The 26,004-nt window shown below is 63.8% G+C and overlaps 1 protein-coding gene across 1 annotated transcript; it reads right to left on the bottom strand.

The window, feature by feature from the left end:
- Window positions 1–1,998: 1,998 nt before the first annotated feature.
- Window positions 1,999–23,008, bottom strand: LOC102575084 (sodium/potassium-transporting ATPase subunit alpha-2). The gene is made up of 23 exons (XM_059718095.1): window positions 22,884–23,008; window positions 14,900–15,004; window positions 14,394–14,453; window positions 13,803–14,006; window positions 12,858–12,971; window positions 12,252–12,386; window positions 11,638–11,755; window positions 10,834–11,102; window positions 10,133–10,331; window positions 9,784–9,893; window positions 8,844–8,978; window positions 8,467–8,656; window positions 8,157–8,332; window positions 7,662–7,798; window positions 7,439–7,589; window positions 6,103–6,271; window positions 5,799–5,953; window positions 4,923–5,046; window positions 4,451–4,596; window positions 4,167–4,297; window positions 3,704–3,805; window positions 3,195–3,286; window positions 1,999–2,708 (listed from the first exon to the last, which is right to left on the bottom strand). The coding sequence occupies exons 1-23, from the start codon at window positions 22,893–22,895 to the stop codon at window positions 2,680–2,682; spliced, it is 3,063 nt and encodes a 1,020-aa protein (XP_059574078.1). The 5' UTR covers window positions 22,896–23,008; the 3' UTR covers window positions 1,999–2,679.
- Window positions 23,009–26,004: the final 2,996 nt, after the last annotated feature.

Genomic DNA, 26,004 nt, shown 5'->3' with positions numbered 1-26,004 from the left:
CTGCCGTTATTTTGATGGGTGTGAAATGCCAGGGCCCTGGCCCACTGCACCCCAGCCCATACCACCCCCCGGGCTCCAGCCCCTTTTGCTGACCCCAAGCTGGACTCTCCTGGCTGCTGCCCATGCGGGCAGAGACTCTCCCCATGGCTGCCGGGGGGCACCCCGTGCCCGGGGTGGAGTACACACCACTGGGCAGTGCTGGATTGGCTCAGCAGGCGAGATGCTGGTGATGGCTCCATGAGCCTTCTGCAGGTCCGTGCCCCAAATACTTACCTGGCAGGGGACACACCATGTAACTGGGTCTGGGAAGGCAGTTCTTAAGCATTCCTGGGGAAATTGTTCTTCTGGCGTGGTTTAGTACCCGCTGAGGTGTTGGGGCTTAAAGCCCACTTTATGGAAATGGGAGGCTCCTCCCCAGGTTGCTCCTATGGCCATATGGCTGAGGGCAGGAGAAACTTGGGGGCATCCAAACCCCAAGCCTGGAGGCTTGGGCCCACATGTAGGATGCCTGCCAAAGGATTTGGAAACATCTGAAGCCCCTGGTGGGGGTGGGGGATGTTTGATGGTTCTGGACTGACTCAAGGATTTGGCTGATTTGGCTTGGCACACAAAACATTTCTTTAAAAAAAATGTTTTTTAAAAGGTCCATGCCCCGAAGTCTACCCCTCAACCCCATGCTCCTCCAGGTCTCTGCTTCCCCCACCTCCTCCTCACTGGCCTCCACCCAGCAGGCCGGGCACAGACCCACCCCCTGCCCTTCCTGTGGTGCAAGGGAGCTGGGCATTCCCTGTCCCCCTTGCTGGCAGGGCTGGCACGTGGCCCTGGGGTTGGGGGCACTGAGACCTGCCCCATAGCACACACTCCACCCCACCATGGGGCCACTCAGGACTGTGGAGGAGTCCCCTCCCCAGTTTGCCCCACTGCTGTAATTAGGCAGCCCCTTTCGCCATCCGTTTCATTTACCTCTGAGCTGTGACCTTGGCTGGAGACATTCCTGAGGGAGCAGGGAGCTCGCTCTGCTGTCCCGCGTAACCCTAAAACCTCACCTCAGGTTGGTGACATTTTTCAGACTGACCAGCCGGCATCAGCCGTGGTCTGAGGATACTGGTTTGTAGTGGGAACTTAGTGATGAGGTCATATCGGGGATATATAAGGTCCCTTCTTCCTGGAAGGGGGGGTAGCCCATGTTTTGGGGACACCCAGCAAGCCATGAGGCCTGTAGAGCAGGCTCAGTCAGCCCCTGGACAGAATTGTGAATAACTTACATGAAAAGTAGCAGCACATTTACAATCTAGGGCTTCAGTCGCTTGTCAAAAGGCTAGCAAGCCCTTTCTGTTTGCTCTGGGATTTTCTTCTGAGGCTTCTCTGACTCGTACCCCTCCCCAAGCCTTCCCTCTCTACCCAATAAAGCTATCTGCTATAATCAGCTTTGGGGTACATGCTTGAGAGGGACTGGGCATGCCTTTTTATTCCCTTGGCTCGGCTGACTAAGGGAGGCTACTTTCTGTGCTTCAGGTCAAAGGGAAGCACCCCAAGATCTTGCAGTGGGTTAAGCACCCTCAAGGTCTACAGGGCTTGTACACCCCAGGGGGCACAGCCCCAAGCAATGGCCAGACCCTGGGTGGTGGCAGCGGTTACCCCAGGCTTGCGGGTGTGCTCTAGGAAGGGGGTTGGTCAGAAGTTGGAGCCCCTGAGGAGGCCTCCAAAGCCTAGTTTTTGGTGGGACGCAGTAAGGCGGGTGTCTCGGTACAGGAGCATCCCCTACAGGCCCGCCACAGGGACACACAACCCTGCCACCGCCACGCCATGGGCAGAGCAGGCCATGGTGGGCACCTGCTGGGATGTCCTGACCAAGGGACCATGCCCTTCCACCATCCCCTGGGGCCCCCTGCTCTCCTTAGGGCAGAGGGGAGATACCTGGGCGGCCTGAGGCCGAAGCCCGGGGCTCATACCCTGCCCCCTGGGCTGTGGGCATGGGGGAAGGAGCTTGGGCAGGAATCGGTTACAGGATTTTTATTGCATCTCTCCAAACCTACAAGGTGCCGGCTCCTGGGGTCCCAGCCCTCCCCACTGTCCCCCAAAGTGGGGACCAGGGCTGGCCCCCTCCCAGCCCCCCAGAGCAGGGATCAGGGCCCTGTCCCCCCCATCACCTCCTCCCCCAGTGCAGGGACTGGGCCCCCACTCCTGATGCCCAGAACAGATTGCAGGGACACAGCCCTGGCATGGGCACTGACCTGTCCTTGCCAGTGTCCGGGTGGGGCCAGAGGCTGCCGGGCCCCATCCTGCCCTGGCTTCCCCCCTGAACCAGGACTCCAGGTGCCCCCTACTCCCCCAACCCTGGCTCAGGGCTGCTGCACCATGGGGCCTTGCAGGAGCAGGGCAGAACTGAGTCCTGGGGACTACACTTGTGCCATGGCTCCCTCCTCACACCCCTGTGCCCACCCTTCCCCCTGCCCCTCCAAGCTGCCCCCTCAGGGGTGAGGGCCCTGGGGGAGCCCTGCCCCATCCCGTCCCGTCCCAGCGGGGTTAGTGCCTATGGTGAAAGGTTACAAGTTAATCTACAGGACAGCGTGCGATGCGGACCCCCCCAGCCCCACCCCACCCCAAAGCTGCCAGGCGGTCCCGATCCAGAGCTCCCCAGGCCACAGGGAGGCTCGGTGTGGCCGCCCTGGCTGGGGCTCAGTAGTACGTCTCTTTCTCCACCCAGCCTGGCAAAGCAAATGAGAGAGAGAAGCTTGTCAGAGATGGTGCCACTGCCGGCACTGGGGGGGCACAGCAGGAGATGCAGCCACCTGCCCGGTTTGCCCAGCACCACATGCTGGGACCTGAGCAGCGTCTGACCCCGGGGCTTCAGCACCCTTTGCCCCTGCATCACCCATGCAGTTCACAGGTCAGGCCAGCAGGGCCTGAGAGAGATGGACCTGGGCATGTGCCAGCTCCAGGGCAGCGTGGGCACCGCAATGCCATGGGGGGAGACTGCTCTCCCAGCACCTACCTCCCCCTGGCCCAGCTCCCTGGAGACTCGAGCAGCCTTGCCCACAGCCCATGGGCTCTGCTGGGAGCCGTGAGGGGTCTGCAGGGACTGAGCACTGTGGCTGCCCAACCCGAGGGCACCCAGTGGGCTACGTGCTGGAGGCTGCCCCCATCGCCCACGTGAGGGCAGCAAAGCCCAGGAGCACGGGGCTGATGCTCACCGCCTGGGTACCGCCGGATAATCAGCTTCCGCACTTCATCGTAGACGAAGATCAGTAGGCTGTACGGGAAGGCGCAGAACCACCAGGTGACCCTGCGGGGGATGGTGCATCAGGGACTGCCAGAGGGCAGTGTGGGCACATCTAGGATGGCATCCCCAGGGGGTGGTGGGGGCATTAGGGACTGTGCCCCCAGGGGGCAATGGGGGCATTAGGGACCGTGCCCCTTGCAGGCACTGTGGGGGATGAGGGGACAGCCCTGCTGGGGGGAATCCTGTGGCTAGCGCTGGGGCGGCTGCTGCGCACAGCACTAAGGGTGACACCGTGGGAGGGAGAGCCCCATAAGACCCACCCCCAAGCAAGTCCTGCTGCTTGTTGTACTGCCAAGGGTTGGCCAAGCCAGGGGCAGCCCTGCCCATGGACCAACTCTGCTCTGGGCCCTGGCAGAGCTGCCGGGAGGAGTCAGTCCCATCTCCCGGCTGCAGCAGCCCAGCCCTGCCCATGGCACTCACTTGAGTGGGTACATGCGCAACGCCACGCCCATGCCAGGGCAGTAGGACAGGAAGGCGGCCAGCGCTGTCTCCTCCAGCAGCCCAAAGATCAGGATCTTGTTCCTGCAGGAGACACCAGCCTGATGCCAGCGGGGTCCAGCCCAAAACCCCCGTGTGCCTCCCAGGGCAGGTCACTTCCTGTGGCATCCCTGGGGCACTGGGAGCCCCCAGCGGGGGTGTGGGCAGGCATGGGCTGGAGCCCGCGGCTTCTCCCAGAGAGGAGGGGAGATCAGAGCTGATGCCTCAGGGCTCAGCTGAGACCACGACACCCACCGTGCCATGTGGGCACCAGGACTGGCAGGGAGAGTGCCCCCAACTGACCCCACCCTGCCCTGCAGCATGGCACCATGAGTTCACCAAACAGGGCCCGGGTGTGAAAGGACAGACCCCCAGACCCTGCCCAGGGCTCCCTGCACCGACTCACTTCATGCCCTGCTGGAAGACAGAGTTGCGGCGGGTCTTGCAGATGATGAGGTCAGCCCACTGCACCACCACGATGCTGGCGAAGAAGGCCGTGTGGCACGTGAACTCCACCACCTTGCGCTGCTCGTAGGTCTGTGGGCACAGGACACTCAGCACCAGGGTGCGCGGGATGCGCCAGATGGTGGGGGGGCCTGGCTCCAGGCATGGGGCAGAGGCCAAGCTGCTCCCTCCCCCTGGGAACTCCAGGGCAGCCCACCCTGCCCCCTGGCACTGGGCCACACTTACCCACTCCTGCCCGTAGGAGTCCTCCAGGTCATTGGTGGAGCGGTCATCCCAGTCCAGGCGGATGCCCAGCAGTGTGCAGGGCAGGAAGCCGTTCTCGGCCAGGATCACAAAGTAGGTGAAGAACCCGCCCAGCGCCTGGATCATGCCTGGGGTAGAGGGCAGAGTGAAGCTCAGGGCCACGTAAAGGATCCTTCCCTCTGCGTCTCCCTGCTCCATTGTCCAGCTGCCTGTTCCCCTTCCCAGGAGCTAGTCCAGCTGTTCCCCAGCTGGGCACCGCCAGGCCTAAGGGTTGTGCCCTGCCATGCCCGAGTCAGCCACGAGGTCAGGACCAGCCCTGGTGCAAGCTGGTGAAGGGAGGAGCGAACAGTGGGGGCTGCTGTGTCTGACAGGGACGATGCCCCTCCTGCAGCAGGTGCCCCTGGTGCACCTGGGCACAGGGATGCCCTGCAGTGTGGCTCCCCTGCCCACTCACCGATCTGCCCATAGGCCATGCTGATGAGCCGCTCGTTCACCAGCTTGTCCGTCTTGGGGTTGCGTGGCTGCCGCTTCATGATGTCGCTCTCAGCCGCCTCATAGGCCAGCGAGATGGCAGGGACCTGGTGGAGAGCAAGGGTCATGTGGGGCACAGGGGGCACCCCAACCAACCCAGTCACCTCCAGGCAAGGGGCCCAGGCGGTGGGGTGCAGCTCTCAGGTGCTGCCTGGGCCATGGATGGGGCCAGGCCAGGGCTGTGAGGCAGGACTGGGGTGTCCTCAGCGGTGTCAGGTAGGGGGAGATGGGACGACCTTCCCAGTGGCCTCCTGGGGCCCTACCTGCTTGGGGTCACAAGCTCCAAAGAGCAGCAGGCCGTCTGTCCAGACGTACCTTGGTCCATCAGCCCCCATACAGACCTGTCCACCTGCCTGTCTGCCTGTTCATTCGCCCATCCACCCCCTCCACCTATCCATCATCACCCTGCAGCCCTGTCTGTCCATCTGTGCATCCATCCATCCGGCTGTCCGTGCATCCACCTGCCTGTTCATTCATCTATCCACCCCATCCACCCATGTGTCCATCTATCATCACCCTGCAGCCCATCCATCCATCCATCCAGCTGTCCATCCATCCATGCATACACCTGTCTGTCCATCTCTCCAACCCCCATCTACCTGTCCATCCATCCATCTCACCCACTCTCCCTTCCTCCATCCACCCATTCCCCTATCTGTTCATCTGTCTGTCCATCCACTCATCCATCTGCCCATCCATCTCTCTATCCACCCAGTCAATTGCCCATCCATCCCTCCCTCCCTCCCTCCAGGCTTGCCACCCCATGCCTTTCCCCACTTCCCACCCCCATGCTGCTCACCATATCAGTGCCCAGGTCAATGCAAAGGATGGTGACGGTGCCCAGGGGCAGAGGGATGTTGGCAATGATGAAGAGCAGGAAGGGCGTGATCTCGGGGATGTTGCTGGTCAGTGTGTAGGCGATCGATTTCTTGAGGTTGTCGAAGATCAGGCGGCCTGCGCAGGCCACGTGGGGGGTCAGGGGCAGAGGGGCACGCGGGGTTGGGCTGGGGGGTGGGTCATGGTTCAGGAGATGTCAGCCCCCCACACACAGCCTAGGCACCCTCATTTGCTCCCCCTCCTGGGCACTCTGCCCCCCGCCCCACCTTCCTCGACACCGGTGACAATGGAGGCAAAGTTGTCATCCAGGAGGATCATGTCAGCTGCCTGCTTGGAGACGTCAGAGCCAGCGATGCCCATGGCGATGCCGATGTCGGCTTTCTTCAGCGCCGGCGAGTCATTCACACCATCCCCCGTCACCGCCACGATGGCGCCCTGTGGGAGGGAGGATCAGTGCTGGGGGGCAGCGGGAAGGGCCAGGACTTGGGGGTGCCAGCCATGGCCCAGGGATGCTGTGGGGTTGGGTCTGGGACTGGCACTCAGCTGCATTCCTATGTCTGCCCTGTGGCACACACAGCTGGTGGGGGCAGAGCAGCCCCCACCCAGAGGGCTGAGCTGTGGGATAGCTCTGGAGCCCCAAGGCAGCAGGGGCTGGTGTTGGGTCTTGGGGGAGAAGGACAGGACTCCTGGGTCCCACTCCTAGAGAGGAAGGAGTAGGATCATGGGGTCCTGTCCCCAGGAAGGGATCCAGGGGAGCAAAGGGGTCCAGTGGTTGGAGCAAAGCCATTGCAAGGGGCTCCAGTGGTTGAAGCAAAGCCCTTTCCCCTGTGCCTGTGGGCACAGTTCACAGCCCCGCCACGCTCCAGGGCAGGGTCTGGTGGGCAATAGGGGAGGAAGCCTGGGCTCCACTCTGCCCACAGCCCACCCTGGCCCCCTCCTTCCTATGCACTGCCCCATACACCCCATCCATGGCCCCACCAAGCCCCAGGACCTCCTGGTCAACCTCCTCCTGGCCCTGGCCCTGGCCAAGTTGACCATCTATCTTACCAGGAAGGAGGCTCTGGCTGGGAGGGTCCCTGGGGACTGTAGGGCCGTTTTCCTGGGCCTCCTACATTCCCGTCTCCGAGTGGAGCACCACTGGGCAGTAGCCGCTGGCTCTCTGGCTGCCTTTGAGATTCAGTGGGCTCTGTCTGGGGTGCTCTGCTCGGTGTCCCCCAAGAGCACACTGTTTTTGACCCTTTGACCACCTGCACATCCTTTTGTCATTTTTTTGTCCCCCAAAATCAGTTGTCCTTATCCCCTTTAGCCCCCCAATTAGTAGGGGCTACTAAGTAATGTGGTGGGCTTTAAGCCCACGACCCCGACAAAGACAAACAGTCCTATTGTACTACCTCTGCCAGGTACCTATCCTACAATCCCTGGCTCTACCCCTAGTGCAGTGCATTGTGGGACATTGCCCTGGGTGGACGTAGATCCTGGAGGGACAGGTGCCCCATGACAGGGGGTGGGAGGCTACTCTGGGCCCAATGGTGGGCCAGGGATGGGCAGCTCCAGGGGGAGGTGATGGGGTGCTCTGACTGGGCAGGGGGGCCGCAGACCCACCTGGCGCTGGCAGCCCTCCACGATGATAAGCTTCTGCTGTGGGGAGGTGCGGGCAAAGACGATCTCTGTGTGGTTCTTGAGGAGCTCGTCCAGCTGCTCCAATGTCATGTCCTTGAGGTCAGAGCCGTGCACCACGCAGGCCTTGGCCTCCCTGCAGGCAAGAGGGTGCCATGAGAGCTCTGGGGCTGGATGGGGACCAGGTGGGGGTTGGGGCCAGACCTACCTGGGGTTGACCTGGCTAACAGGGATGTTGAGACGGGCAGCGATGTCCTCCACTGTCTCGTTGCCCTCGGAGATGATGCCCACGCCCTTGGCAATGGCCTTGGCTGTGATGGGGTGGTCACCAGTCACCATGATCACCTGGAAAGGGCAAAGCCACATGGCGTCACCACGGGAGGGGGCAGGGGGCTGCAACAAGGGGACAGGGCTGGGCACCAGGACTCCTGGGTTCTGCTCCCAGCTCTGGAGGAAGAATCAGGCCTTGTGGGCACTGGGTGCCAGGACTCCTGGCCTCTATTCCCAGGAGAAGAGTGGGGTCTTGTGGGTGCAGTACAGAGGGGTAGGGCTGGGCACCAGGACTCCTGGGTTCTGCTCCTCTCCCACGCCTGCTGTCTTGCACACTCAGGTGTGCACTAGTACAAGGTCCCTAGCTCAGAATGCCCACCCTCCCCACCCCCCTGGGAGCTCCCCTCGCACAGATCCCCATGCGGACACGTGCCTTAATCCCGGCGCTGCGACACTTGCCGACCGCGTCAGGCACAGCTGCCCGGGGCGGGTCGATCATAGACATAAGCCCCACGAAGCAGAGGTTGGTGATGGGGAAGTTCACCTCGTCGGAGTCGAACTTGAACCCGCGTGGGAACTGGTCATTGGGGAGGTAGAGGTGGCAGAAGCCTGGGGTGGATAGTGGGCATCAGGGCATGGGCACCCGAGCAGGTGCCCACCTGCTTCTCAGGCAGGCCCCGTGCCCTGCACATGGGGTTACTGCTCCCCCAGCACTACCTCCTGCCCCCTACCCGGGCCCTCACCCAACACGCGCTCGCCCAGCCCGCCCAGCTCCAGGTAGGCATTCTGGAAGGCATCGCGCATCTCCTCGTCCAGGGGCAGCTCCTGGCCCTGCAGCAGGATGGTGGAGCAGCGGTCCAGGATGCGCTCGGGGGCCCCCTTCATCACCAGTATGTAGCCCTCAGGGTCGTCCTCCCGCTCGTGGATGGAGAGCTGCAAGGCACGGCACCCAGGCACACATGTTAGCTCTGCGCACATCCTGGCCCTGCCCATCTGTGCCCAGACCCGTGCCCTGACTCCAGTCCCTGCCCAGCTCAGCTCTGGGGCTGCCCCTGCTGCCCTGTACCCAGTTGCTTCCACTGCCCACAGCCCAGCTTGGGTCCCGTTGTACCCAGCCCACCTGGTACTTGTTGGTGGAGTTGAAGGGGATCTCGGTCACTTTGGGGTTTTTGTCCCGCATCTTCTTGACAGAGCCGCATGAGAGCTGGATACACTTGAGCAAGGCTGACTCTGAGGCATCGCCTGCCGTGTCCCGCTGCCAGGGCACAGACCATCAGCATGCCCGGGAGACTCAGGGATGCCACAGGCTGGGGCACGGGAGGGCGCCTCAGGGCCCTAGAGCTACTACAGGTGGGGGGCAGGGGTCTCCTAGAGGGCCAGGGGTGGTCAGTAGGAAGGGACATAGGGGTGATGCCATGACCCACTGGCAGAGGAGGTAGGTTGTGGTGTGGCCAATGGGAGGGGAGGCATGGCCAGGTGATGGCCAATGGAGGGTGAGGTGGGGCAATACCATGGCCAATGGGAGGGGAGACCTAATGGGAGGTGAAGGTGGGCAGAACTATGACCAGTGGGAGCGGCAGCATGCCTAGATGATGACCAATGGAAGGTGAAATGGAGTAGGACAGTGGCCAATGGGAGGGGAGACATGACAAGGTGATAACCAATTGGAGACAAGGTTGGGTAGGACTGTGGCCAGTAGGAAGGGAGACCTGGCCAGGTGATAGCCAATGGGAGACAAGGTGGGGCAGCACTGCAGGTGATGACCAATGGGAGGTGAAGTGGGGCAGAACTGTGGCCAATGGGAGGGGAAGCATGGTCAAGTGATGACCAATGAGAAGTGAAGTGGGGTAGGAATGTGGCCAATGGGAGGGGAAGCATGGCCAGGTGATGACCAATGGGAGGTGAGGCGGGGCGGGACCATGGCCAATGGGAGGGAAGGAAGGCCAGGCATTGGCTGGAGGAGGGGAGGTGCCCCTCCAGCAGGGTGCAGGGATGCTGGTGGTGCTGGGGCGGGGCTATGGCCGGCATGCCCGGGAGCGGCGACGCTGGATGCCACCTACCTTGGAGATGGAGACGTTCTCCTGGCCTGCCTTGAACACGGCACGATTGCAGAGGCCAGCAATGCGGGCCAGGGCTGCCCAGGTGGGCGAGCGCTTGTCAAAGGTGGCACCTGTGCAAATCCATCCGGTGAGCACCCGCTGCAAGAGCCGGTGTCGGAGCGACCAGGGGCTGCCCTGCCAGCGCTCCTGCCCACAGCGCCCCTACCGGCTGCCATCCCCTGCAGCCCACCCTCCGGTCACCCCTGCCACATTGCCCCTTGCCCACCGCCTGCTCCTGCTCCCTGGCCATGCCCCTGCCCTGACCTGACCCCAGCTCTGTTGCAAAGGCAGTGGCAGCAGCCCCCCTCACCAGACTGGTCCTCAGTGGTGTCAGCCTCGTGGATCTGGTTGTCAAACCACATGTGGGCCACGGTCATGCGGTTCTGCGTAAGGGTGCCCGTCTTGTCTGAGCAGATGGTGGAGGTGGAGCCCAGCGTCTCCACCGCCTCCAGGTTCTTCACCAGGCAGTTCTTGCGCGCCATGCGCTTGGCCGTCAGCGTCAGGCACACCTGGGGGCAGGAGGGGGTCACCACCGGGGATGCCCAGGTCTCCTAGCACTGCATCATGCCTCCACTGGCAGTGAGGTTCACATCTCACTGCCCTGGATCATGCCCAGCCCTGCCAGTGAAGCCTAGATCTCCTGGAACTGCTTCATGCCTGCACTGGCAGCGAGGCTTACATTTCACTGCCCTGGATCATGCTCAGTCCTGGCAGTGAAGCACAGATCTCTCAGCGCTGTCTCACGCCTGCACTGGCAGCGAGACCCAGATTTCCCAGCACTGCATCACCCCTGCACTGGCAGGAAGGCCCACATCTCCCAGCACTGCATCACGTGCAGTGAGGCCCAGATCTCACTGCACTGCACTGCAGCAGGCCCATGCTGGCAGCGAGACTCAGGGCTCAGGGCTGGTTCTTGGTCCTGCCGACTCGTGTGTGGGTCTGGATCCTCCCTCCCACTGCAGCCCGGAGAGCCCGCTACCCAGAGAGCCCGCTACCCGGAGAGCCGGCTACCGTGACGGTGGCCAGGAGCCCCTCTGGGACGTTGGCGACGATGATGCCAATGAGGAAGATGACGGCCTCCAGCCAGGTGTAGCCCAGGATGAGGGAGAGGATGAAGAAGGAGAGGCCCAGGAAGACGGCTACGCCCGTGATGATGTGGATGAAGTGCTCGATCTCCATGGCAATGGGAGTGCGACCCACCTCCAGCCCCGAGGCCAGCGAGGCGATGCGCCCCATCACCGTCCGGTCGCCTGTTGCGATGACGATGCCCCGAGCGGTGCCTGCAGCCGGCAGGGAGGGGACAGGGGTCAGGGGTCAGGGGCTGGATTGGAGGGAACAGATCCCCCTGCATGGGACTGGCAGGGGCTGGGGGGCAGCCACTGGGTCAAGGGACCCGGGGCACCCCAAGAGTGTCCTAGGGGATCCCGGCTCAAGCAGGCTGCGGGGCTGTCTCCAGGCCCCAGCTCCCCACAACTGCTGGCCAGCCCGTTCAGCGAGCTTGGCAAGTCTCAGCCCCACCCTGAGTGGGATCAAACCCCCCCACCACCAGAGCAGGTTGCCTCAACAGGGCAGGATCAGGCCCCCATGTGCTGGGCACCGCAGCTGTCTATCCATCCAAGCTGTCTGTCTTGCCTGCAGGCAGCCAGGGCCTGAGCTCCGGGCATGGGAGACACAGCATGCCAGCCTGCCTGGGAGCGCAGGGATCAGGGCCACGATCCTGGGTGTCTGCCGCCCCGCTGTGGCCACGGTGGGTAATGACAGTCCCCGGCACCCACGGCAGGGCAGCCCCAGCACCCCACGGCCCCACGGCCTCACCTTCCACGCAGTTGGTGGAGAAGAAGCAGATGTTGCGGGTCTCCAGCGGGTTCTCGTGGGTGAACTCCGGGGAGCGGGTCTGTGGCTCTGACTCGCCCGTCAGGGAGGAGTTATCCACCTGCCGGGAGGCACCGACCCATGGGGACACAGGCAGATGCTGCCCAGGGAAGGGCAGGCAGGTGCAAGGGGGCAGAGGGGACCTGCCTCAGGCTGGCGCCTCTCAATCCTGCCAGGCTATGGCTCAGGAGGCAGCCCTGGTGTAGGGCCAGGCGCTGGCTCTGGGTGCAGGATGGGGAGATGAGGGCTGTGGGCTGTGCTGAGGCCCTGGACACACAGCTACCCCTGCCCCGCCAGTGTAGGGGGGCACAACCAGGCAGATGCCTGCCCCAGAGTGGGGGCTGGATGGTGCTGCTGGGCACCGAGGGGCTGGGATGGTCCAAAGGGACAGAGGATGCTCCCCCCAAGCTGCCCCTGGTGCCATGTGGCCTCTGAACACTGCCCCTCTGCCAGGAGCCCCACAACCCTACCCGCCCACTCTGGGCACCTCGAAAGCATTCGTCTGTCTGTCCCGCTGGCCTGCGTGGCCGGCCGACCCCCCGGGGTCCAGCTCTCACCTTGCAGCCATGGGACGAGATGATGCGCAGGTCAGCCGGGACCCGGTCCCCGCCCTTCACCTCCACCAGGTCCCCAACCACCACGTTCTCCGCGTTGATTTGGATCTTCTCGCCCTCGCGGATCACCAGGGCTTGCTGCCCGGGCGGGAGGGGGCAGCATCAGGCATGGCCCCCGACCCCAGCACGTGCCACCACCCCCCGCTGGGCACCCCCAGGCTCCAGGGCAGCTCACAATCACTTGCCCCTTCCAGCTGCTGGCCCCATCACAGGCCCCCATGAGAGGGTGCCAGCGCCCCACCCACAGGAGCAGGTGCCACGGGGAGAGAGGGGACCTGTCTTACAGGCACGGGGGCAGATCCAGAGTCCGCTCCAGCCCCAAAGCTTTGACTGCAGCTCCCAGTCTGACCCTCTCCCTGCCCAGAGGGGTTAGGAGCCCAAGGAGGGCTGAGAGGGATGCTGCCCTCTGCTGGGTGGGTTCAGCACTACGTGTTATGTTTCCTAGACCCAATAGTGCAGCAGGAGGTGGGGATTCTCCTGGAAGCAAAGGACCCAAATTCTTCCCCCTGGCGGGTCCAACGGTGCTGGGTGCCAGGCCCTGCCCCATACCTGTGGCACCATGTTCTTGAAGGAGTCCATGATCTTGGAGCTCTTGGCCTCCTGGTAGTATGAGAAGCAGCCAGTGACGATGACCACAGCCGCCAGCACCACGCCCAGGTAGAGCTAGGAGGAGAGGAGGCTGCATTAAGGACCGGGTTCCCGCCAGACGTCCCTTCACCCACTGCTAGCAGGCGGCTGCCACTGGGGGTCACAGGCAGCTGCCGGACAGTGGTTGGGCCATGCCGGCCAGCCGATTAGGACAGGAAGTGGCACAGTGACCTCATGGAGAGGACCGTGAGTTAGGAGGGGTGTCGTGGGAGCCGGTGCTAGGCCAGGCTGGGAAGCCACCCACCGGGGCATCGGGGGAGACAGCGCCCACTACCGAGCCCCTGCCACCAGGCAGCGTGGGGTGGGAATGGCACCCCCTGCTGGTCGTGATCTCTGCAGCACGGTGCCCACACGTGGCCGTGGGGGCAGCAGCTCCCGTGCAGCCCCCGCAGCCCCGGGCTGGGATTCGGCAGCTCCCTGCGGAGTCAGCGGCAGGCCGGGTGCTCCGGTTACGCAGCTTCTATTTAGGGCACAGGCTAGAGCTATCCTGGGCTCTGTCTGCCTGGCAATGGGCTGGGGACCCCAGCTCTGCCCCTTGCCCCCTGGTCCCGATCCTGGGAGCACCTGGAGCGAGCTCAAGCCTGGGCCCGGGGGGGCTGAGAAGGGTGAGGGATGAGCTGCTCCCACCAGGAAAGGTTTGTGCCCCGCCTCAAACCGCATCCCGCAGGGCGTGACCCAACCTCTGCTCCTGCTCGCCTGCCTTGGGCCCCCACCTGTCCCCTACTCTTCCCGCTCTGGACCGCAGGCCCCACATTTATGTGGCTCCAGCCCCGCAGCTCCAGCCCCCCGGCCTGCCCAACTCCATCCCCCCCGCCCCAACCCCGCCTCGTGCCCCGCACGGCTCACATTGTCGTTGGAAGACTCGTCCTCCATGACAGCCTGGATGCTGTAGGCCAGGAAGCAAAGGAGGGCACCGATCCAGAGCAGGATGGAGAAACCCCCGAAGAGCTGGCGACAGAACTTGACCCACTCAGGGGTGGTGGGTGGGGGCGTGAGGGCATTGGGGCCATGCTGTGCCAGGCTCTCAGCCGCCCGGGCGTTGGTCAGGCCCTGTCGGGGCAGAGCAGAGGAGGGCACTGGGTGGGGGGCGAGGGCTGGGGGCTCAAGGCAGTGTGCAGGCACCCAGGCTCTCAGCTCCCCTGGCCCCCTGGCCTGGGCAAAGCCCCCCGCTGCCTGCACTGCTGACTCCTGCACTGCAGGGCCCAGGCTGCGCCATCCTCAGCATCGTTGGGAGCATGGATCCCAGTTGTCTTGGGAGACAGTGTCAGGGTGGGGGTTGAGGTGCTCTGGGCACTGGATGGCACCGGGCTTGACAGGAGCCCTTGGCACTGCATGGGGGACATGGTGGGTGCCCTGGATGGCAGGGGGCACAATGGGTGCTTTGCACATTGGATGGCAGGGTAATCCTCACCGCCCAGCCCGGTCGCACTGACTCACCCTGGACAGATCCACTTCGTACTTCCTGCCCACTTCATCCAGGGACAGCCTGTGATCGTTCTGCCGGGGACACAGGCGAAGGTCAGCGGAGCCTGCGGCAGCTACACTGGCACCAGCCTCACTGCAAAGGTCATGTATGCAGTGCACCAGGCTCTGCCCCAGCCTGGCCCGGGCAGCACAGGCCCCGCAAGTCGGGGAGGTAGCCTGCCCATCTTTTCCCCTGGCCTGTTTATCCACGGTCCCTCCTGGGCTGCAGAATCCATCCAGGTCTAGATCCACCCCTCCGCCTCTGATATCTACCCTTCGCCCACCCAGGACCCACGTATCCACCTCCAGGCTCCATCCAGGCCCCGCTTGCCTTGTCCATCCCATCTGCCCCCAACGCGTTCAGCCTCCACCTCCTGGGGAGCCAGGAGTCCCTTACATGCCACGGCCAACCACTGCACCCCTGGATCCTGCTGTGCCTGTGGCCAAAGGGCTGGGGCCGGACCCCCACAGCTCCTTACCAAATTGACCTCCTTCTTCAGCTCATCCAGCTCCTTCTCCTTCTGCTTCTTCTTGCCACCCCCATTCTCGGAGGTGGTGGCCGCCGGCGAATACTCCCGCCCTGCCTGCCGAGAGAGAGCGACACCATCATGTGGTGCCCATGGGCCCGAGTGCCATGGGGGCCACCGCCATGCCACTAGCTGAGGGGCCCCAGCGTCAGGGGGTCTCAGGAGCAGTCAGGACCCCCAGTGTGACCCAAACCAGCAGCTGAACCCCACTGCAGATGTTGCTGGAGACATCTTCTGGCACTGACAGACCCAGGTTGGGGGCAGGTCCCAGCTTGGAGGGGGTTGCAGGGGGCAGAGCCATTCTAGACCCCAGAATCCCAGGGATCCAGCCCTGCTCAAGCTGGCTGTAAGATCAGGGCTGGATCTACCTGGGAACAGCCTTTCAACCTGCAGCCATGTCTGGGGACCTTCCCTGCCCCTTCCCTTCTTTGGGCTGGCAGAGAGACAGAGCAGGGGAGCTGGAAGGGAGCTCCAGAGATCACACCCAGTCCAACCCCTGCCTCAAGCAGGATCAGCCCTATCCAAACCATCCCAGACAAATCCATCCTCCAACCTCTTAGCAAAACTACAGTCAGCCCTGACGCAGCACCAGACATCACACCCGAATCTGCCCCAGATAAAGCAGGGGGACTGCGGCACCCACCATCCTGCTTCTAGACCTGTTTGAGGACTTGGTCCGTGAGCTTGAGCCCACTAGTTCACTGTGGGCTGCCACTGTTGGGCAGTGATGGGATCCAAGACATCAACTGATTATGGGGGACAAAAAATGATGCAAGGGAGTGACAGTGGGGTCAGAGAGTCAAAACTAGTGCATCCATGGGGGACACCGAGCAGAGCACCCCAGGCAGTGCCCGCTGACTCTCAAAGGCAGCCAGAGAGCTGGTGGCTACTGCGCAGTGGTACTCTGCTCGGAGGTGGGAGCAGAGCAGGCCCACGAAAAAGGCCCCACAGTCCCCAGGGACCCTCCCGAACAGAGCCTCCTTCCTGGTGAGCCAAATGGCCAGCTTGGCCAGGCTCAGGAGGAGTTTGACCAGGAGGTCCCGGGCCTCGGTGGGGCCTTGGATGGGGAGTGCAAAAAGAAACCTGCGTGGGGAACAGCACAGCCAGCCGCTCAGCAGGAGGGTCTGGACGAGGAGGTGCAGGGGCTGTAACCTGGTGCACCCCAGTGCCAGGAGCGCCAGGGTCTCCCTCTGCCCATCAAATGGGCGTGTGTTGGGGGACGTCTTGAACCATGCCAAGTACATGTCCGTTGCGACGGCTCCGTGGAGGAGTCGCCAGCCTAGGTGCCTGGTGGTGCTTGGGATCAGGGTGGAATACAGACTCTGCCACCGGGTCTGTCCGCCTCGCCCTCACCAAAGGTGTCCTGCCACTAGTTGTCTGGGCAGGACGCAAGAGCAGCGTGATGAAGTGTGAGGTGGACAAGCTTGTAGAGCTGGTGACAGTAGACCATGGAAAAGCGTGTCCTCCAGTCAACTGAGATGGTGCAGCACAGGCCACAACAGCAGCTCCACTGGGCTGGAGGACATGGGGAGACCACCCTCACACAGGACTCGCTCTAAACGGGCAAGGGCATCAATGGGCAAGGTGGCGTTCACCTCCTGGGCCAGGTGCAAGCAGGACGTCTGCTCTGTGGCCAGATGCATGCGCCGAGCCAGCACGGTGGGGCCTCATCCTGCTTCTAGAAAAGGTTAACATCCTCCAGAGATCCCAGCGGAGGCCGTGCCTGGCTACAGAGAAAGGCAACCACCCCTCCTCTACCTCTGCAGTTCATACCAGTGTGACTAGGGGGGCAATTTCCTTCCTGACCCCAATGCAGCATTGGTCTGACCCTGAGCAGAGGGTCAAGGCCCTCCAGCCAGGACCCTCCAGCTTTGGTGCCAGCAGCAGCATTGGCACAGCCCAGTCACCACCCCCACCCTGGGCTGCATGCAACACCCAGTGCCTCAGGGAAGGCTGGAGGGGGGAAAAATTTGCTCCTGACCCCATGGGGTAAGCAGCAAACCCCAGAGGCCTGGGAAACCCATGAGAATATGGAAATGCCCACAGCAGAACAGGCGTCACTGAGCCTGGAGCATCCTGGACCAGGGCCGGTCCAATCTCTTCCTGAACAGGTCCAGTGCACAGCTTCCCCGGTGTCCATCCCAGTACTGCCCTGCTCCAGTAGTGCCCCCAGCCCAGTCACACTAAGGCTGGGGGTTGCGGGGCTCCAAGCAGCTCTGAATCAGCCCCTTTCTGCTGCGGCTCAGGGCAGGAGCCAGAGTGAGTCCCTGGCCTGGGCTGGAGAGGAGCTGGTTGCTGATGCCCACTGGCTTGGGGTCCCGGGCCTGACCCCCCAGCCTGTGGGCAGACTAGAGCCCGGACCCCGGCTCCACCTGCTGTGAGCAAGACCAGAGGGGTCGGGTCAGATCCAGGGCGCTGGGTCTCTGCTGCTCTGGGCCCCCTGATGCTCCCCTACCCTGGGCACTAGTGCCTGCAGCCTCGGGAAGCCCTTGGGCCCAGCTGCCCCAGACAGGTGGCACGGACGTGGGGGCTGAGGGCTGTTTCCACCCAGAGAGCCCAGGTGCCAGGCCAGGCACCATGTGGCTGCACCTGCCCAGACCAAGGGTCGTGCCCTGGGCTGGGACTCAGGTGATGGGATCTGGCCTTGCCCCTGCCACTGAGACCCAGGGAGGCCACAGGCAAGGGCAGCCCCCGCTCCATGCCTCTGTTTCCCCTTCTGTAAGATGCTGCCATACCCTGCTAGCTGCAGGGGTGTCATGGCTGGAAAGACAGGACTGGCTGGGAAATCTCCCAGAGGGCCTGTCCTCCTCCCACCCCAGCCATCCTGCGTGTGCCAGTACCACGGGCAGGGGGGGCCTGGCAGGGCGGCACTGGGATTGCCTTGGCGCCTGGAGCCAGCCAGGGCTGTGGCACTGCTCTTCAGAAGACTTGCAGCCATGGCACCGGGCTGAGGCCAGGACTCCTGGGTTTGCTACCATGGACTTGCAGTGCCTCAGTTTCCCCTGCTGAGAATCAGTGGGTCCCCATCCGGGGTGGCTGGGGGTGGGTTTTTTTCTCTCTGCTGAACAGAAGGTGTCTGGAGATGCCTCCAGGAGGGCACCATGGCTCAATATCCAACCCCGCTGGCAGCCCCTAGCTCCTCTGGGTGCACGGACCGGGTTCGGATGCTGCCTCCAGAGGGGAAGGGCCAGAGACAAAGCCAGCTGCTGTGGGCCCAAACGCCCTGCATGATACCCACGGACCCTGGGGTGCCCAGGAGGGTGGCACTGGATTTCCCCGGGGATGCCAGGGCAGAGGCCAGACCTGTCCCAGGACTCCCAGGGGACAGGGCTGCAAGCCAGAGGGAGGGAATACATCCCCTGCCCCCCACTTCCCCCTTCGTGCTGGGGCACAGCCAGGACCCCACCCCAGGGGCATGTGCTGCCCACGCCTGGGAAGTGCCACCTCCTGGGCTTGCAGCCAGGGCCCAGGCTGCTCTGCCAGGGCCCTGCATGGTGCTGTTCCCAGAGGGTCTGTGGGTCCCCGAAAGATGTGGGCTGGGGCAGCTGGGGTTGACGGAGCATGGGAGGACCCGGTGCATCCTGGAATGGCCCTGCCTGGCCTGGCGGGCACAGCCCCCCAGTCCCTTCTGCTCTCATCAGGGATGCAAGAGCTCGCCGGGAACCAGGGCTGGGAACACCGGACACACTCAGGAGCTCCGGGCTCTGCTGTCATGGAAAAGTCGCCCCCGTGCCAAGAACAGCGGCTGGGAGCTGGGGTCACGTTGCAGGGCCCGGGGGAGGGCGGGGAGCAGGGAGGAGCCTGGAGAGCAGCTGGGGTGGAGTGGGGGTGCGTGGGGCGAGGCGGCTCTGGGGAAGAGGCCAGTTTAGCTTGGCGGGTGTGTGCACCCCAGCCTGGCTGCTCCCCCCAGCTGTCTCTGGGGGTGCAGCATGCTCCTCGGGCTACAGGGGTGCTGTGCCCTGCCTGGTGGTTTTGGGGGGTTCTGCCCTATGCCCCAGTCCGTTCCAGGCTCAGGGCCTCTCCCACCCCCTGTATAAATAGCCACGGACGGCCAGGAAAATTCCAGCGCTAGGCCTGAGGATCAGCCTGTGCCGATGGGTGAGAGCGAGGGGGACAGCTGCAAGCGGGAAGGGGGGGCATGATTGCAGGGACCCGGCTGCTGCTCAGAGCAGCCCCCCCACTGCCAGGGCCGGGAGCATGAGGGCTGCTCTGCCCCCACAAGGACACAGTCCCCCCCAGCCGCCCTCCCCAGTCAGCCGGATTAGGCCCATTTAACCCAGTACTGCCCAGTGTCCCACTTGCCCCCACATTGCAGCAGACGCCAGCTCCTGCCCCCACCTGGCTCCTGCACAGCCTGCCCTTGGCACTCCTGGGCCCAGAGCCCCGCAGGCCCGGCTGCCCCCAGTTCCAGCTTGGGCAGCACCAGACCATGCCAATGTAGGCGGGACCCCAGTCCAGGGCTGGCGCTGACCCAGACTGTGCCCAGCTCAAGTAGCTGGTCTGGGGAGGCCAGTCCAAGTGGGAAGCCCTGCCCGTGGGGTCCCTGCAGCGAACCAGGAGCATGCCAGGGAGCACCGTGTTGGACAGGAGCGACCGGAGGGGAGGCCGAGCCAAAAGCCGGCGCAGGAAGCGAGGAAGAAAGCTCCTCTCATGGCCTGAATGGAGGCGGAGAATAGAGAGTCCTTTCTGCCCCGCATAAAGCCATGAATAGGGCTGGAAGGCCCAGCGCGCTGCCTGCTGTTTCCATGGGACCCAAGCTGACGGGCTCTGGGCACTAACGAGTTTCTCCACTTAACTGCCTCATGACGTATACACAGCCCCCTTCACCCTCCTGCAGTGCCAGGCAGGGCAGCGCCTCTCTGCTGAAATGCAGCTGCCTCTGGGGTGGGACTGGGTAGCACAGCACGCTCGACGCCCCTTCAGAGATGCCTGAAAAAGGCTGCTGGGCCAGCTCCTTGTGAGCTACCTCAAGCCCTTGGGAACCCCAGGCCAGCAGGTCACCCAGCCCCCAGCCCTGGGCAGGACGCCCCTGGCCCTGCCCATTGTGGCTCTGCTCAGCAAATCCAGCAAGTGTCCACTGGCTGTGGTGGTGGCAGGCTGGGGGCACCCTGGGGTGTGGAAGGGGCTGCACCCACTGCAGGGGATGCAGTGACATGAGCTGCTGCCTGCTCCGTCAGGCTTGCGGTCACGGCTGGGGCTCGCTCACCACCCACTGCCCGTGGCTCTGGGCCCATATGAGTGGGATAGAGATGGGATGACTGAGCCCCTGCTGGCTCCTGCCAGCCACACCAGAGATGCAGCCGCTCCACGCCGGGTCCAGAGCACCACCAACCGCATCCCACACACACTGGCTTCAGCAAGGGCTGTGCCTGGCAGGCACACAGGATTGGGGCCATCTCGCCCTGGCACTGGGGCTGCGGTTTGGTTTCCACACTAGGGGCAGATGGGAGCTCCAGATGGGGGGTGGGGGGCAGGGGGCTACCTGGACACCCCACCCCCAAAGCAGGGGCATGGTGCCAGGACACCTACCCTCACTTCCCAGCTCTGCGGGGGCAGGACCCCTTACTTGAGCAAGCTGTGGCAGCATGCCTCAGTTTCCCCAGCTGCAAAGGGAGGGGTCAGCTCATCCAGTGGGTTTGAGTAGGTCCAGGTCCCTCATTGCATTGTTACCCCAGGCTACAGGAGGTCCCGGGCCCCTGGGGCAGAGCACTGAGCTGGACCCAAGGCAGGGGGCAGGTGACAGTGACAGCCACTACCCACGGTGCCACACCATGGCAGGTCGGCCAGACCCCGGGGATCCAGCACCTGGGTCCGGTGTGCATGGCGCTGTACAAGCGCAAAGCTGTCCCAGCTCCCTGCAGAGCTGCGGGATCACGTCTTTGTTTTTCTCCTCCTGGAAAATTCCAAGGAGTTAAAAAAAAACCCATTCCCATCACCATTTCCCCTGGAGACGTGAATGGGACAGCATGACGCCTGGCCGGTTGCATGACACCCCAGAGCTCTGGGCTCCCAGGGGTCCTGACTGCTGGTTCCCTCTCCGGACACCTGCAGCCCAGATGCCTTGTTTCCATGGGAAAAACAATGTCTCAGCAGAACTTTTCCCACCAGCTCAGGGCTGGACTCCTCCAGGGCTGCGCTCTGTGAAGGGCTCCAGGCTCGTGAGGCTGTCAAGGGGCTGTGGGCTTGTGCTGGGCCCTGACCCCATACTCAGCTGCCTGCTCCTGCCCGCAGCCTGGGTGCCAGCCCTGCAGCATGACCTGGGCACCATCCTGGCTGCCAGGCACTCCCCTGCTGTGGCAACATGTGGCAGGATAAGCAAGAGGGTCTCCAGCATGGGGGGCTCTGCCGGGCAGTGACAGCGAGGCCATGCGACCCTGCTCAGAGCAGCCCACGCCCCATCCAGCTCCTCTTGCCAGGAGCCGCAGACTCTTGCTCCCAGGCGCAGGGCCTAGGACAAGCCTCTGGGAACTCCCCGCAGCACCACTCTGCACAGGGACATGGGAGAGGTCCCAGCCCCCAGCCCAGCATGGTCCCCTGCCCTCCAGACCAAGGGATCAGTCCCCATACAGGGGCTCGAAGACAAAATGGGGAGACCCACGGAGCGGCAGTGTCACGCTAACATGAGGGGCCTCATTCTGCAGGCATGGGGCTGAGGCGACGGTGCCTGCCCACGGGTCCCAGTGCATCGGTGACAGGGCTGTGGGGCACCCAGGCATCCCAACTCCGGTACACTGACCATAGCCACTAGACCATACTGCCTCCCCCAGCCAAGACGGGACCCCGGAGCCTGGGCAGCAAGATGCTGCTCTAATCCCTCAACCTCATCCACCCCCAGAGCTGGGTTGAAACCCCAGAAGCTTGGGCAACATGGTCCCCTTTGCCCCCAGCATGCCTTCCCTCTCCCTGTCCCAATGCCACCTCATTCACAGACCCCTCCCCAGGCTCTCTGAGGCCCCTGAGTCCTGTGACAGGACCCCCACATTCACCCAGGGATGGGGCTGACAGCATCTCGTGGGTGCAGAAGTGGGCTCAGGCACCTATGTGCAATTCTGGGCCTCTTTGCCCAGGTCCTTCAAGGGCAGTGCCAGCCAACAGCAGGGCAGGGGTGGGTCATCCCCTGCATTCAGGGGCCGTCCAGCCCCAAGCAAGGGGTGCAGAACAGCATGCAGGCACCCAAGCAGGCTGCAACACCCAGCTAGTGCATCAGGTCTTCTTGTGCCTCTGCTCTAGGTGCCCAGCTCCCCGGCCCAGACCCTGGACAGCCCCTGCTCCCCCCCTCAATCTCGGGGCTGCAGGGCTGAGTTCACAGAGCTGGGAGTGGATTTAGCCTCGGTCTTGCACCAGAGGAGGCTGGGGGCGAGGAGGGGGCGGCTGAGGAGCCCGCTGGGTTCAAAGCATTCCTGCCCCCCTGCCTGCCGGAGGCACCGTGGGGCAAGGAATGCGCCCACCAGCGCCACGCTGATCCGCAAACAATCGCTTGGGCACACGCCAAACCGCAGCGGTACCTGCCCTGGAGCCTGACCCAGTGCCCTGGGGTGCCTTGTCCCCATGCCCAGTGCCTCGGTGGGCAGCACCCAGCACCTGGGGCCGGATGACAGGGGCTGGCAATGGTGGCTTGGAAAAGGGGAGCCAGGCATGATACCGGGCACAGCTGTTGCCCATGGTGTGCCTGCCTGGGGGTGGTTTCCTGCGTGCCCCCCTGGGGGACCCTCCACATGCCTCCTAGGGAAGTATCTGTGCCACCCTAGAGGACCCTCCTCATGCCTCCCAGGGGACTGTCTGTGCCAGCCTGGGATGCCCACGCAGGAGAGTGCGGTGCTGCCCTCGATGCTGCACAGATGCCCCTGGCATGCCCCTGCCTCCGCGTGAGTCTCCTAAAGCCCCATCACCCTGAGACAGCTCAGGTCCCCCAGGCAGACCCAGGCGCTGCACTCACCCCTCTCCCCATGGTGGCAGGGCCAGCTGGAGGGCAGGCGAAGGGGCGGACGGAGGTCGGTGGGGTGGGAGGCTGGAGCTGGCTGCAGGGCTGAGCGCTGCCTTCTCCGCTCCTCTCTGCACTGGGTCACTTGCTGAAACTGGATCTTGGGCGAGGGAAACTCCTCCCCCCGCCCACCCCCTTCCCCCATCCCACCCCCGCCCCAGCGTGGCCCAGGCCCGCGGCCGGCCAGCCTGCCAGGGAGCCCAGCCATGTGGCACGGCCTCGGGCCTGCCCGCCTGCCCGCGTGGGAATCAAAGAGCAGCGCGGACCCGAGTGCAGATGACGAAGGGAAACAGATCCCCCTGAGCGACCGGCTCTGAGGGAGCAGACACAGCTTGTCGGCTGCCTCTGCGCCACGACCGTCCACGACCGGGACAGCCCTGGCCTGACCAGCACCGTCCTGCCAGGGGCCAGCCAGCCCGCCACCTGGCCACCTGTCCACTCGCCCCTCACAGCCCACCCATCCACCCCCCTCTGTCCGTCTACCTCAGCGCTCCCCCTCCATCCATCCACCCACCCACCCATCCGTCCGTCCATCCATCCATCCGTCCATCTATCTATCTATCTATGCATCTCCAGATCCCTCCTCTATCCATGCATCTAGCTATCCATCCATTCCCACACACTCCCTCTGTCTGTCTTTTTCTCTATCCCTGCATTCCACCCACATTTCCTATCTATCTATCTATCTATCTATCTATCTATCTATCTATCTATCTATCTATCTATCTATCTATCTATCCCCATACACCTGGTTTGTCTGTCCTTCCCTGTGCACACTCCCGGTGCCCCGACCTGGCCCCATGCTATCCTCTCAGGGCCTCCTGTGCAAAGCTCCTGGGGTGGCTGTGAATGGGTGCCTGGGTGGGTCCCGGGATCAGCGAGGCCTGGGGGAGTCTGGCTGCACATACCAAGCATGGGGCTCACTCGCTGTGGAGCCAGGACGCCTGGGTTCCCTGGCTCTGGGCAGTGTCCTGCCCCTCTGGGGCCTCATTTGCAGTGCCAGGGAGGGGGTCACCATGTCCCCTTGGGTGGCAGCTGCCATGGGCTGAGGGAAGGCCAAGGACTTGACTCAGCCCCTGCCTCCAAGAGGGTCTCTGCAGGGCCTGGCCAGCTGCACTGGGAGCCCCAGATAGCACCCCCTTCCCTCCTTGCATTGCCCTCTGCTGAAATGGGGCAAGGCAGATGCCATCCAGCCCCGTGGGGCAGACAATGGGGACAGCACTAGGCATTGACTCCCTGCAGCATCTCCCTGGGTGTGCTCAGGGGGAGTGGTGGTGCAGCTCTCCGTGCTCCGCAGGGGGAAACTTAGGCAGGGGTAGGGACTGGCCCACGTCAGTCGGCAGCAACACTCAGTACAAAACCCCAGGGGTCCGGGCTCTCGGAGGCCAGCCCCAACCACTAGAGCGGGCTGCGGGACCGAGGCGTCCTGGCACCTGATCCCGGTTCCAACCACAAAGTGCAATGACCCAGAGCTGGAGAGAGAGCCCGGGAGTCCTGGCTCTTGGGCCTCTGCACAGAGTCTAGCCTTCAGGGCCTGCCTCAGCCTGGACCCCCTCTCCCAGGGAGCCCAGGACCCCAGCGTGTAGCAGGAGCCCTTCCACCACCAGGGCAGCTCAAGGCTTGGGCACCATAGCCGTCTGGGGCAGGCAGGAATGTGCTGCCTCCGTGCATGCTCTGGGGACTGGGAGAGGCTGGAGGGTGAGGGCAGGAGGAGGGCAGGCCCGGAGGAATGCGGGCAGGGGCAGTGCCCAGCAGGACGCCCACTCTCCCCTATGGCGGTGCACAGATTAGCCTGAGTGCGGCACGGCCTTTTTTCCCAAAGCCGCTTTTAATTGCTTTGCCGTGTCCCCCGGCAACGGCCCCCCACCCCCTGCCAGGATTTTCCATCCCTGTCGCCAACAGAGGAGCCGGGACGGCGTGGGGGAGGTGGGGGGGGCCACGGCTGTGTCGGCGCCGAACTGCCCCCCATAGGGATTGGCCTCAAGGAAGGGCACACGGCCAGCACTGGGGGAGCCTGGAGCTGTTGTGAGGCCTGGGACACAGCCGCCCAGACACCTGGGTTCTCCCCCAGCTCTGCCACTGCAAGTGTCTTCCCTGTACCATGCCTCAGTTTCCCCACTTTGAGGGGGGGCTTGTTATTTTGGATGCTGCACATGGAGGGCGCAGCTGGAGACATGGGGAGGGGGACTCAGCTCCGCTCTGCCCAGCCCTGGGATCCCAGGCCCGTGGACGGGAAGGGGGCCCTGGGCCGGCAGCTCTGTTCCACCCACCCCGGGGCCCTTCCCGTCCCTCTCCAGTCCCACATTAATCCTGCCTCTGACCCCTCTGCAGCTCAGGGCTTCATTCCCTGGGTTGAGACAGCTGCAGGCGGGTGGGGGAGATGCTCGTGGCCGGCAGGCTCCTGGCACAGGGCAGCATCTCCTGCCGGCTCTGACGCAGGCTGCATGGCCCCTGCCGCAGAGGCATCACCTCTCCTGCCCTGGCCGGCCTCACCAGAGCCGGAGGGAGGGGGGAGCGAATCTGTCCAGACACAATGTTCCTGGCTGGCAGTCTGTCCCCTCTTTGCTCCCAGACCTGGCCCAGAGTGCCCAGCTGCTCCCTTGTGGCCTGTGGGCACTGGCCTGGCAGGGTCAGGACTCATAGACACAAGGCACAGGGACCCTGCTGCCCCTGGGGGCATTGTGCCCAACCACAGCCCCCCCAGCTCAGGTCCTGCTCATGTCTATGAATCTATGAATCTATGAATGTCCTGGTCACCCCAGCTCCCCCAGTACCCTCCAGGCCAGCTGAGCACGGCGGGGCTTCAGGAGCCTTTGCTGGCCCTGGGGGTGCCTGCAGCACTGTGTTGATCACCAGCCCCAGTGCCTCTGGGCAAGAGCTGCCCCTCGGGGTCCCGAAGACGGGAATCCAGGACCCTGGTGTCCTGGGCTGGGAAGGGGAGAGGAAGCACGGGGTGCCCCGGCCATGTTTATGTCACCCAAGAGCCCAGCAGACTGTGCCAGGGTCTAAAATTAGCAGCTGGCAGGGACTGGGGTGTCCGCTTACTGCCCGGCCCTTCCGGAGCCCACAGAGACGG

The sequence above is a fragment of the Alligator mississippiensis genome, chromosome 15 (assembly GCF_030867095.1).
Source record: "Alligator mississippiensis isolate rAllMis1 chromosome 15, rAllMis1, whole genome shotgun sequence".
NCBI lineage: Eukaryota > Metazoa > Chordata > Crocodylia > Alligatoridae > Alligator > Alligator mississippiensis.
Note: the sequence above shows the minus strand (reverse complement) of the source record. Positions and strands in the feature narration are given on the sequence as shown.